The 12,403-nt window shown below is 45.0% G+C and overlaps 1 protein-coding gene across 1 annotated transcript in view; it reads right to left on the bottom strand.

Annotated features, from left to right (window-relative positions):
- Positions 1-12,403, bottom strand: part of LOC126188000 (uncharacterized) — a 313,519-nt gene that overhangs the window by 28,358 nt on the left and 272,758 nt on the right. Inside the window, exons 6-7 of the mRNA XM_049929409.1 lie at positions 4,679-4,738; positions 156-4,585 (exon numbers count right to left, since the gene is read on the bottom strand). Coding sequence (XP_049785366.1) covers positions 4,239-4,585; positions 4,679-4,738 — 407 coding nt within the window. The 3' untranslated portion in view covers positions 156-4,238. The remainder of the gene's footprint in view (positions 1-155; positions 4,586-4,678; positions 4,739-12,403) is intronic.

Genomic DNA, 12,403 nt, shown 5'->3' with positions numbered 1-12,403 from the left:
GCAAATAACGATACAGCAACCAAAAAGCATTGTAAATGGAGATAAACTATACTGATCACGAAAACCTGACTGTCAAGGGATAGAAAGAAATCTATCCTGCGCCATTGGCGAAATCTAAACAGCAATATCCACGCCGAGCCTCCTCGATGGCTTACCTTCACACCTCGAAAGGGCCTGGCACCGGATTGTCCGGCGATGCTGTGGCGTCAGGTGAGAATGCAGCTCTTGTATTCTGCTGTGATGCCAGGAAAGATAAGTGTCCATCTGCCGACACGTAGTACAGGCGCGGTCACCAACACTGGATACTCCGATGACCCAATTTCAGATTGAAGAAGAGTCAGTCACTTGCACCACCGTTTGAACTGCCACCAGTCGAAGAACTGGAAGACTTGCTCATTGAGGAGGTAAATATGAAGTTTTCTGATTTTATCCATAGTGCACTCTTCACACCGCAAAGTTTTGAGACATATCTCTTTAATTCAATTAAGGGTAAGTGTAGTTTCTCAGGGAGGAAACGACGCACCTCTTTTCAAATATTTTCAGCTACATTTGTAACCAAATAATCAGTTCGTCTTATATACAACATTGGCGGACAAACCAAAACATTTGATTAGGCGCACATGTCAACAGTTTAATTCCTGAGTGTCTAATTGTGACGTTGAGATGCACAACACCGAATATGTGTATACACATAATACATGTAAGATATACATATGTACATATATTTATACATGCACAGACTTACTCAGACAACATTTACACCTACTACAAGATGCATACCCGTGTCGCTACAGCGAATGACTACTTTCGCAGATTGGCGACCGCATACAAACACTACAGCTTCTGAAAATGCAGTTTGGTACGAACGTTTTTACGCGCTGGGCGGAGGGTTTTGTTGTATACAGGTCAAAGAACAAATCCTTTGAAATTTCAAAGGACTTTTAGTGACAAGTCTCATTTCTAAGCAAACTCTCGGCTACATGGCTCACAAAAATCTAAGAAACATCGAACAAGCTCTTATATACGCGGTGAGAGGACTAAATGAAACATAAAGAGCTATTTTCCTATTCTGCATTTCTGTCTACAGAAATAAGTATCCGCGACAATGGAATTAAATAGTTCTTAAAGGTTTTGACGTGCTGTAATACGAAACAAACAAGGAAATAGTTTATACAGGTGCCTCACTGAATTTGTAATCACTGCTGTCAACCACAAAGTATCTTAACGGCCAACAGAACCGATTAACTGTAACCCACTGTGCTCTACGGTTTTTACCATATTCTTTTGAAGTCCAGCAAAGTGAGATTAAATAGGGAACCATGACAATCCAAGGCTTATTAGTCCATGAAATAGAAATGTGGATCAGATAAATTTCTCAAGCAGTTACCAGACTTTTACAGAATGAATTTTCACTTTGCAGCTGACTGTGCTCCGATTCGGAATTTCGTAGCACACTAAAACCGTGCGTAGGATCAGTTTCTAGTGCCGAAGAGGAGCAGATTTACAATGACAGAAATACTTTTAAAGAAATAAGGAAATAAGAGTAATTGTCGACTAGCTGGCATCTAGTTATTCTGCTTTCATGAACCTGAAGGACCCGTTGGACTAGGCATACTGTTTCTAGTACGGTTACTGTACCGAGAGTATCTGTACAGAAACAAACTGAAAACATTACGTCCTGATGCCAGTTCTGATATTGCTCTTAAACGCTGTATGTCACCATTACAGTCGTGAAAGAGAAGAGATGAGCAGTATCCAGAGACAACGACTGTTGCTTAGTCAGCAAAAGAAGTCATACTGTATCCAGAATGTTATTGTTTCTTTTATTTTTTAAATTAACAGCTTAAGATTTTGAAAGAGAATGAGTGAGCGCTACTGCTTTGTGGGATAAGACGAGTGTTCAGAACGTGGAATGCAGTGCCTGCTTCGTTCGACGTTATACAACACCGAGTGCAGAATGTATGTAGCGTTGGGGGATGATGGCTTGCGAGGTGGCCAAGTATCATCCATTGAAGTAATTCAATAAATTTAAAGTGGTGGGTTAAATATATATGTCGCAACTACAGTGAAAATACGATCAAAACGGTTTGAGAACACTGGGAAATATTCCGAGTAGTGTCTACGAGTGATTTCAGTGTGAGACTAGGATTACTGTATGGCGTTAACTCTAGGCCTTCCCGACCTGCTAGAACGAGCTTTTCCGGCGGACCGTCATCTTAATGAACAGCTGTGCCACCGAAAATAGAATTTGTCCGAATATGTTTGGCAGGGAATCACTCAGAAATAATGAGTCCCAGGCTGCTTGATAAAAACCTCGTATCTGATCCCGATCAGAGGAATTTTGTACGCTTATTTCGACGTCTTGAGGCATTAGTGATTCAAAAATGTTGTTCTTTGCATCTGAATTTTTATCTAGTCTATGTTCCGGAAAACTATAGCAGTTAGAAAGACTCAATGAAATCTTACTTGCTCTTAGGACGAAGGTGACGACTTTTTTTTTCATTCGAAGGGCTCGGGGTGTTCTTTGAAAAAATTAGAACACATTACTTACACTTTTTCATGTGAAAGTTGGAAAATATCAAGAGCTTAGACATCAAGGATAACTTACTTCGTTTGAAACATTTTCTCGGCTAACATCAACATTGACAGCAGCTTATTTAAAGAATGTGATATTCCAGTTCCGGCCGTAGACATTTAGGTCGTATGATGCAGACTTTCATAGCCTTTATTTTCATCCTTGGTGATTTTCTTTTACATAAGCATCAGGCTGTGGTGTAAGGCACGATCCCGCACCAAAGCAGATGTACACAGAATTCCTTGCAGCTACGGTCAAGTGTGCATTGCAAACAGTAAAGGAAGCATTAAGTTCCTGCTTAGAGAACCGAGGTCTGATTGTCACATGAGCAACACGCATAAATAATCAGTAGCAGTGGCACCAAATGGGTTTTTTGGATACTATAGTTTCATCATGATCCAATCATTACAGTGTTAGGATGTACAGGGATATAATAGAAATTCAAAAGTAGGAAAGCATTTAATAGAAATAAGATGCGAGCCTTAAGGCTAATTAAAGGAAACAGCGCCAGCTATTCCACAGTACAAGCACTAAACGACACGTGGGCGTCCCTCTGCGATCATAATCCTCAGTATAATGACGTCACGACCCGACTTTTGCGCTGTGACGTATAAACAGTTCGGTTTCTATAGCTTGCCTAATTGAGAAAATACGGATGTCTCCAGCGTTAAGAAACGAAAGATTGGGCACGGAAATATGCCTTGGACCAAGGTCTAGCGATCGTAAAACAAATACACCCAGGATCTTGAATTTCCGTACGTCCATCTTCTAGTGGGGTCTAGACGCCTGTTACATTTATATGTAGTAACGTTAACACCATTAACTACATCCACTGGAGTTATTTACAGACATCCGATTTCCGCGTCACAGTACTTTCATGCCCCTCTATTGGTCTGGGTAATTAGGTTTACAAAGGGAAATCAGTTCCATATGTTTTGTGGAAGACCCAGGCACTATCGGCGTCCGCAAAACTCCACACATGAGAAGTAGGTTGTAGAGTTTTGAGGATGCCGATGGTTTCTGAGCCTGCTAAAAAATAAAATAAAATAAAATAAAATAAAAGTCGGGTGATATTTCCTTTGATTACCTGGGCTCACAGAGGCTCCTGAGCTCCTGAAGATCGTAATACCGAACCAGTTGCATATAAATGAAGCCAATAATACAGCTCATGGCGTTAACTGTGCTACATAGAACCTTGTCGAAAATGTCATGGAGTCTTCTAGATGCAAAAGTTACCACCAACGATCAGCTAGACCTATTGTGTAACCAAATGTTTGAGAGAAGATAGCGAGCTACTCAATTCCACACTGTAATGGGAAGGGGGAACAAGGCTCTATCCGACGGCACTGTTGACTCAGTTTCTACACTTTCTAGTTGACGGGCAGTGACTTCGCTGTTCTGAGGCGCTCTGTAGTGGGTGAGCGATCTAAGCAAAGTTATAGTCTCTTGGTGTACATGACTTACACGTTTTCGATTTTTCTTCTCCTTATTTATACAATAATAGACATAGACTTACTACTTAAAGTAGTATTAGGTGCAAAATATACAATTAGCCGTTAAAAGTTTCGTATTATTCCCTGCAGTACAAAATACTAGGCGTCTACCGAACTGCAGACACAGAGCGGGGCGTCGTTTCCTCCCCGGTGGGGGCGCGCGGCGGCGCTTAGAAGCCGAAGTCGCCGCCGCAGTCCATTCCGTAGTCGCCGTCGTCGAAGCCTAGGTCGGCGTAGTCCTCGTGCACGTACGTGGCCGAGTGGTGCTCGTTGTTGATGACGGTGTTGTTGACATCGTAGTGGTTGTGCACGTGCACGTCGCTGGCGGCGTGGTGCCAGCCCCAGCCGTGGCCCCAGTTGGTGAGCGCCGCGCCCATCATCAGCCCCGTCGCGAAGTCCGCGCCACCGTTGCCGCCCACGTAGTGGTCGCGGTCGCGCACCACGATCGTCGTGTTGCTGGCCGGGGCCGGCGCCGGCAGGTAGCCGTTGGCCGGCACCGGGGCGGTGAAGGCGCCCGCGCCCACACCGCCGCCCACGCCGACGCCGACTCCGCCGCCGACGACGCCGACGCCTCCGACTCCACCGACGCCGCCCACGGTCGCCAGGGGTGACGACAGCAGTGCCGAGTGCTGCTGGTGCACGTATGGAGGCGGCACTTCGCCCGGCATTGCTGCGACAGACCACAGCGTCAGTCACCACACATATACAAGCTAAAATAGCTTTACGTGTAGCGTGTGCAGGCATAGTCTACAGGGGTAACAGAGACCGTTGCAAAATGAAATTATGCAGCAGTGACTTGTAAATACCTTTTATCCATTGTTTCACTCGACACATGCGCGCAGCTGCAGATATTAAGCAGAATAATATGGAATGGGGGTGAGGAATGAAAGAGGAAGCCGCCTGGTAGAATTTGGCACAGAGCATAACTGAATCATAGCTAACACTTGGTTCAAGAATCATAAAAGAAGGATGTATACATGGAAGAAGCCTGGAGATACTGGCAGGTTTCAAATAAGGTATATAATGGTCAGACAGAGATTTAAGAACCGGGTTTTAAATTGTAAGAGATTTCCAGGGGCAGATGTGGACTCTGACCACAATCTATTGGTTATGAAGTGTAGATAAAAACTGAAGAAACTGCAAAATGGTGAGAATTTAAGGATGTGGGACCTGGATAAACTGACAGAACCAGAGGTCGTAGAGTGTTTCAGGGAGAGCATAAGGGAACTATTGACAAGAATGGGGTAAAGAAATACAGTGGAAGAAGAATGGGTAGCTTTAAGAGATGAAATAGTGAAGGCAGCAGAGGATCATGTATGTAAAAAGACTAGGGCTAATAGAAATCCTTGGGTAACAGAGGAGATACTGAATTTAATTGATGAAAGAAGAAAATACAAAAATGCAGTAAATGAAGCAAGCAAAAAGGAATGCAAACGTCTCAAAAATGAGATCGACAGGAAGTGCAAAATAGCTAAGCAGGGATGGCTAGAGCACAAATGTAAGGATGTAGAGTCGTATATCCCTAGGGAAAAGATAGATACTGCCTACAGGAAAATTAAAGAGACCTTTGGAGAAAAGAGAACAACTTTAATGAATATCAAGAGCTCAGATGGAAACCCAGTTCTAAGCAAAGAAGGGAAAGTACAAAGGTGGAAGGAGTATATACAGGGTCTATACAAGGGCGATGTTGTTGAGGACAGTATCATGGAAATGGAAGAGAATGTAGATGACGATGAAATAGGAGATACGATACTGCGTGAAGAGTTTGACAGAGCACTGAAAGATGTAAGTCGAAACAAGGCCCCGGGAGTAGACAACATTCCATTAGAACTACTGACAGCCTTGGGAGAGCCAGCCCTGACAAAACTCTACCATCTCGTGGGCAAGATGTAAGAGACAGGCGAAATACCCTCAGACTTCAAAAAGAATACAATAATTCCAATCCCGAAGAAAGCAGGGGTCGACAGATGTGCAAATTACCGAACTATCAGTTTAATAAGTCACGGCTGCAAAATACTAACACGAATTCTTCACAGACGAATGAAAAAACTGGTAGAAGCCGACCTCGGGGAAGATCAGTCTGGATTCCGTAGAAATGTTGAAACACGTGAAGCAATACTGGCCCTACGACTTATCTTAGAAAATACACTCCTGGAAATTGAAATAAGAACACCGTGAATTCATTGTCCCAGGAAGGGGAAACTTTATTGACACATTCCTGGGGTCAGATACATCACATGATCACACTGACAGAACCATAGGCACATAGACACAGGCAACAGAGCATGCACAATGTCGGCACTAGTACAGTGTATATCCACCTTTCGCAGCAATGCAGGCTGCTATTCTCCCATGGAGACGATCGTAGAGATGCTGGATGTAGTCCTGTGGAACGGCTTGCCATGCCATTTCCACCTGGCGCCTCAGTTGGACCAGCGTTCGTGCTGGACGTGCAGACCGCGTGAGACGACGCTTTATCCAGTCCCAAACATGCTCAATGGGGTACAGATCCGGAGATCTTGCTGGCCAGGGTAGTTGACTTATACCTTCTAGAGCACGTTGGGTGGCACGGGATACATGCGGACGTGCATTGTCCTGTTGGAACAGCAAGTTCCCTTGCCGGTCTAGGAATGGTAGAACGATGGGTTCGATGACGGTTTGGATGTACCGTGCACTATTCAGTGTCCCCTCGACGATCACCAGTGGTGTACGGCCAGTGTAGGAGATCGCTCCCCACACCATGATGCCGGGTGTTGGCCCTGTGTGCCTCGGTCGTATGCAGTCCTGATTGTGGCGCTCAGCTGCACGGCGCCAAACACGCATACGACCATCATTGGCACCAAGGCAGAAGCGACTCTCATAGCTGACGACGACACATCTCCATTCGTCCCTCCATTCACGCCTGTCGCGACACCACTGGAGGCGGGCTGCACGATGTTGGGGCGTGAGCGGAAGACGGCCTAACGGTGTGCGGGACCGTAGCCCAGCTTCATGGAGACGGTTGCGAATGGTCCTCGCCGATACCCCAGGAGCAACAGTGTCCCTAATTTGCTGGGAAGTGGCGGTGCGGTCCCCTACGGCACTGCGTAGGATCCTACGGTCTTGGCGTGCATCCGTGCGTCGCTGCGGTCCGGTCCCAGGTCGACGGGCACGTGCACCTTCCGCCGACCACTGGCGACAACATCGATGTACTGTGGAGACCTCACGCCCCACGTGTTGAGCCATTCGGCGGTACGTTCACCCGGCCTCCCGCATGCCCACTATACGCCCTCGCTCAAAGTCCGTCAACTGCACATACGGTTCACGTCCACGCTGTCGCGGCATGCTACCAGTGTTAAAGACTGCGATGGAGCTCCGTATGCCACGGCAAACTGGCTGACACTGACGGCGGCGGTGCACAAATGCTGCGCAGCTAGCGCCATTCGACGGCCAACACCGCGGTTCCTGGTGTGTCCGCTGTGCCGTGCGTGTGATCATTGCTTGTACAGCCCTCTCGCAGTGTCCGGAGCAAGTATGGTGGGTCTGACACACCGGTGTCAATGTGTTCTTTTTTCCATTTCCAGGAGTGTAGATTAAGCATTTGTAGACTTAGGGAAAGCTTTTGACAATGTTGACTGGAATACTTTGTTTCAAATTTTGAAGGTGGCAGGGATAAAATAGAGCGAGCGAAAGGCTATTAACAATTTGTACAGAAACCAGATGGCCGTTATAAGAATACAGGGGCATGAAAGGGAAGCAGTGGTTGGGAAGGGAGTGAGACAGTGTTGTAGCCTGTCCCCGATGTTATTCCGTCTGTATATTGAGCAAGGAAACAAAAGAAAAATTTGGAGTAGGAATTAAAATCCATGGAGACGAAATAGAAACTTTGAGGTTCGCCGATGACATTGTAACTCTGTCAGAGACAGCAAAGGACCTGGAAGAGCAGCTGAACGGAATGGACAGTGTCTTGAAAGGAGGATATAAGACGAACATCAACAAAAGCAAAACGAGGATAATAGAATGTAGACGAATAAAGTCGAGTGATGCAGAGGGAATTAGATTAGGAAATGAGACACTTAAAGAAGTAAAGGAGTTTTGCTATTTGGGTGGTAAAATAACTGGTGATGGTCGAAGTAGAGAGGATATAAAACATAGTCTGGCAATGGCAAGGAAAGCGTTTCTGAAGAAGAGAAATTTGTTAACATCAGGTATAGATTTAAGTGTCAGGAAGTCGTTTCTGAAAGTATTTGTATGGAGTGTAGCCATGTATGGAACTGAAACTTGGACGATAAATAATTTAGACAAACAGAGAATAGAAGCTTTCGAAATGTGGTGCTACAGAAGAATGCTGAAGGTTAGATAGGTAGATCACATAACTAATGAGGAGGTATTGAATAGAATTGGAGAGAAGAGAAATTTGTGGCACAACTTGACTAGAAGAAAGGATCGGTTGGTAGGACATATTCTGAGACATTAAGGGATCACCTATTTAGTATTGGAAGGCAGCGCGGAGGGTAAAAATTGTAGAGGGAGACCAAGAGATGAAGACACTAAACAGTTTCAGAGGGATGTAGGTTGCAATAGTTACTGGGAGATGAAGAAGCTTGCACAGGATAGAGTATCATGGAGACCAGCATCAGACCAATCTCTGGACTGAAGGCCACAACAACAACAACAATGTCACACGTTACATACCCATTGTCGGGAAAAAACCGCAACTCCAAAAAATAAGTAATACAGAGTAATGAGACATTTGGGAGTGTATTTGTCTAGGTAATATACATGATTAACATTGCAAGATCATATAAGCGTAAGATAAGCCATTGCAAATGTGAAATCCTGGTACACTAGTAACCCGTTTAACCACCAGACTGTTGAACTCGAGCATGCAAACGTCCATGCATTGTGTTGTACAGCTGCCTGGCGTCAGTGTGTGGGATCGAGTTCCAAAACTATTAGACTTGGTGGGCTGTTTGTGGATGATACTGGAGCTACCGTGTGATGATGTGCCATATGTACTCGACTAGAGACAGATCAGGTGATCGAACAGGATGAGACAAACACTGCAGAGCATGTTGTGTTACAACAGCGGTTTGTGGACGAGCGTTATCCTGTTGGAAAATACTCCTGGAATGCTTTGCATGAATGGCAGCAAAACAGGTCGAATCACGAGATTAACATACAGATTTCTAGTCAAAGTAAGTGGGACAGCCACGTGAGTGCCTCTTGCTGTCTTATGGAATAGCAGCCCACACCATAACTCCAGGCGTAGGTCCAGTGTGTCTAGCAAGCAGACAGGCCCTGAACTGGTCTCTATCTAATCAGCACACGGCCATCACTGGCACCAAGGCAGAGCCAACTTTCATCAGGACAGATCTCCACCCTGCCCTCCAATGAGCTGTCGCTTAACACCGATGAATTCGCTAAACGGCGGTTGGTTGAAACTTCCTGGCAGATTAAAACTGTGTGCCAGACCGAGACTCGAACTCGGGATCTTTGCCTTTCGCGGGCAAGTGCTCTACCATCTGAGTTACCCAAGCACGACTCACGCCCCGTCCTCACAGCTTTACTTCCGCCAGTACCTCGTCTCCTACTTTCCAAACTTCACATAAGCTCTTCTGCGAACCTTGCAAAACTAGCACTTCTGGAAGGAAGGATAGTGTGGAGACATGGATTAGCCACAGCCTGGTGGATGTTTCCAGAATGAGATTTTCACGCTGCAGCGGAGTGTGCGCTGATATCAAACTTCCTGGCAGATTAAAACTTTCTTCCAGGGGTGAAAATATTCTGGCGATTGGAATGCACGCTACAGGTAGTCTGGTTCGGAGCTGTCCTATAAGCAATCGATTTGTAACAGAACTTTATCCAATCCATGGCGGTGTGGTACAGCAACCAATGGTATCAGTATGAAAGAATCGCTCTGGCACGAGGACTGCATTTGCAATAGCAATCTGAGCCGCAGTTGCCCCCACAATGACAAAACGAAGAGATACAAATCGATTTGAAAGAGCAAGCAGTCTTGGTTGCAAAACTGGATTTTTTATTTTATTTGTCCACCAGTGACGCGTTTCGGCGAATACAAGGCATCTTCAGATTCACCTAAGAGAAAAAAGTCCTACCTTTCGTATGAATGGCGTGACTTACATTTAGGAAAATTGGCTAGCAAAAAAAAAAAAAAAAAAAAAAACAAGCTACGGACAAAATGTGGTGGTAAGCACATACGGTGCCTGCTGGGACATTTCCATGCGCGGCATCCTACGTGGTTAACACCATATTTTGCCAGTTTGTTGTTTTATTTTTTCTTGGTAGTCCAACTTTGCTGAATGCGGGTCATGAGATTTATATAAAAGGTTGTATGCTTTTCTCGTAGGACAATCTGAAGGCGCCCTGTATAATGTGAAATACCTCACTGTAGGATAAATAAAATAAAAAGATCCAGTTTTCCAACCAAGATTGCATGTTCTTTCAATTCGATTTGTAGCAGTTCGTTGTGTCACTGTGGTGCCAACTGCTGCTTAGATTGCTGTTGCAGGTGCAGTCCGACGTGCCAGAGCTATTCGCCGAAGATGATGGTCTTTCCTCTCGGTAGTCCCATGTGGCCGACCGACGCCCGGTCTTCTTGAGACAGTACTTTCTCGTGAACATCGCTGCCAGCAGTCATGTACAGTGGCTACGCTCGTGCCAAGTCTTCCTGAAATATCGTAGAGGGATGTCCAGTTTCTTGTAGGCCTATTAGACGACCTGGTTCAAACTCAGAGAGGTTCTGATAATGGCGTCTTTGTAACCATAAAGGCATCCTTGACTAATATCAACTCACCACGCCCTGTCTCAAAGGTAACCACCTTTTACGAGCGTTACAGAATGTTTTCAAAGCAAATCTGATTTGCATCCTCATAGTGGCACTACTCTTTTGTGATTGGTGCGAAATTTGAATAGACACCACCTTCGAGATGTATAAAGACGCCTACCAACTTTCATTTATGTTGCACAATTCCTTGGTGTTACGATATTTTTACGTCAATGTATATAGCGAACACAGGCGTAGTCTACAGCGGGAACAGCAACCGTTGGAAATAAAAACTGCAGAGCAGCCACAAGTCACAAGTAAATTTCTCTTACCGACACGTTTCATTCGACATACTCAAGAAACTGCAGGTATTAAGCAGCCAAGCGCCACACATTAAATACATGTGGCCGTGGAGAGCACCGCCATCGTACATAAAAAATACGTATCAAGCCGCCGCTATACACAGGGTAATTCCGTGATGGTGTTACAAGTTTTCATGGATGATGTAGAAGGGCAAATGTGTCGATTTGGAGATAAGAGTGTGGGGGAGGCAACCTTCAGAAGTGCTAGTATGGACCAAAACAAGAAAAAAATGACTCGTAAACAAGGTCCTAAAATGTGTACCTTAAGAGATATGAGCACTTCTTCATCTTCGATATTGCGAATCACGTCTCTTCCACTGTGCAAGCTTATAAGGAAAGCATTTTAGAGCCTTATTTACTGGACAATTCTTTTTATCCGTACTTCCTCCTCTAAAAATATGAAAACCAAAGAGATAATTGTTGAAGAGATACGTTTCACACTATCGAAGATGAACAAGTCCTCGTACCTCTTAAGCTATGAGCATTAGAGCCCATATTTGCTAGGCTTCCTTATCTTCTTTCATTCGACACTATCACCTGCGAAAGTTGCATACTCCACAATATTAGTGAAAACAGTTTGGTATTGCACTCTGCAACCACGAGCTGCTACTCGTTTTTAATGTGTAACTGCCACATGATGACTTGTTAAAACACCTACCACGGTTTAACACACTCGGATTTACTTAGCATCTAGATTGCACACATCAAGTCAACTTGTAACCACGCACTGAGGTCCCTTACTCGCCTTCGAGTGCGCTGGATTATAAAATCGTTAATCACTTTCCTTATATAGCTTCTTATGCATCCAGATATTTCTACGCGCATGATACATTCACCATACAATACGATTCCTTCATCCATCACCAACGCTCAAATAACTAATACAGTCAACCTGCAGCTACGTCCAAGTGGTTTCAGGACTTGGTGGTAGCCTGTCCTGGTACTTCAACAACGAAACACGATCCAACCATCCATAACCTACTCCCAGATACCTAATTTAGATGATCTGCGACTACGTCCAAGCGCCTTGTTGATACCCTTTCTTAATTTGAGAAACCTGCGGTACAACTGAATGCTTCATACGTCCCATAACGTCACCGTCCTTCCATTAACCACTCTGCAAGCCAACTGGCCGCTGTGGCTGAGCGGTTCTAGGCGCTTCAGTCCGGAACCGCGCTGCTGCTACGGCCGTACGTTGGAATCCTGC

This window comes from Schistocerca cancellata, chromosome 5, assembly GCF_023864275.1.
Source record: "Schistocerca cancellata isolate TAMUIC-IGC-003103 chromosome 5, iqSchCanc2.1, whole genome shotgun sequence".
Classification (NCBI taxonomy): Eukaryota; Metazoa; Arthropoda; class Insecta; order Orthoptera; family Acrididae; genus Schistocerca; species Schistocerca cancellata.
The sequence above is the reverse complement of the archived record's forward strand: the minus strand, read 5'-3'. Positions and strand labels throughout refer to the sequence as shown.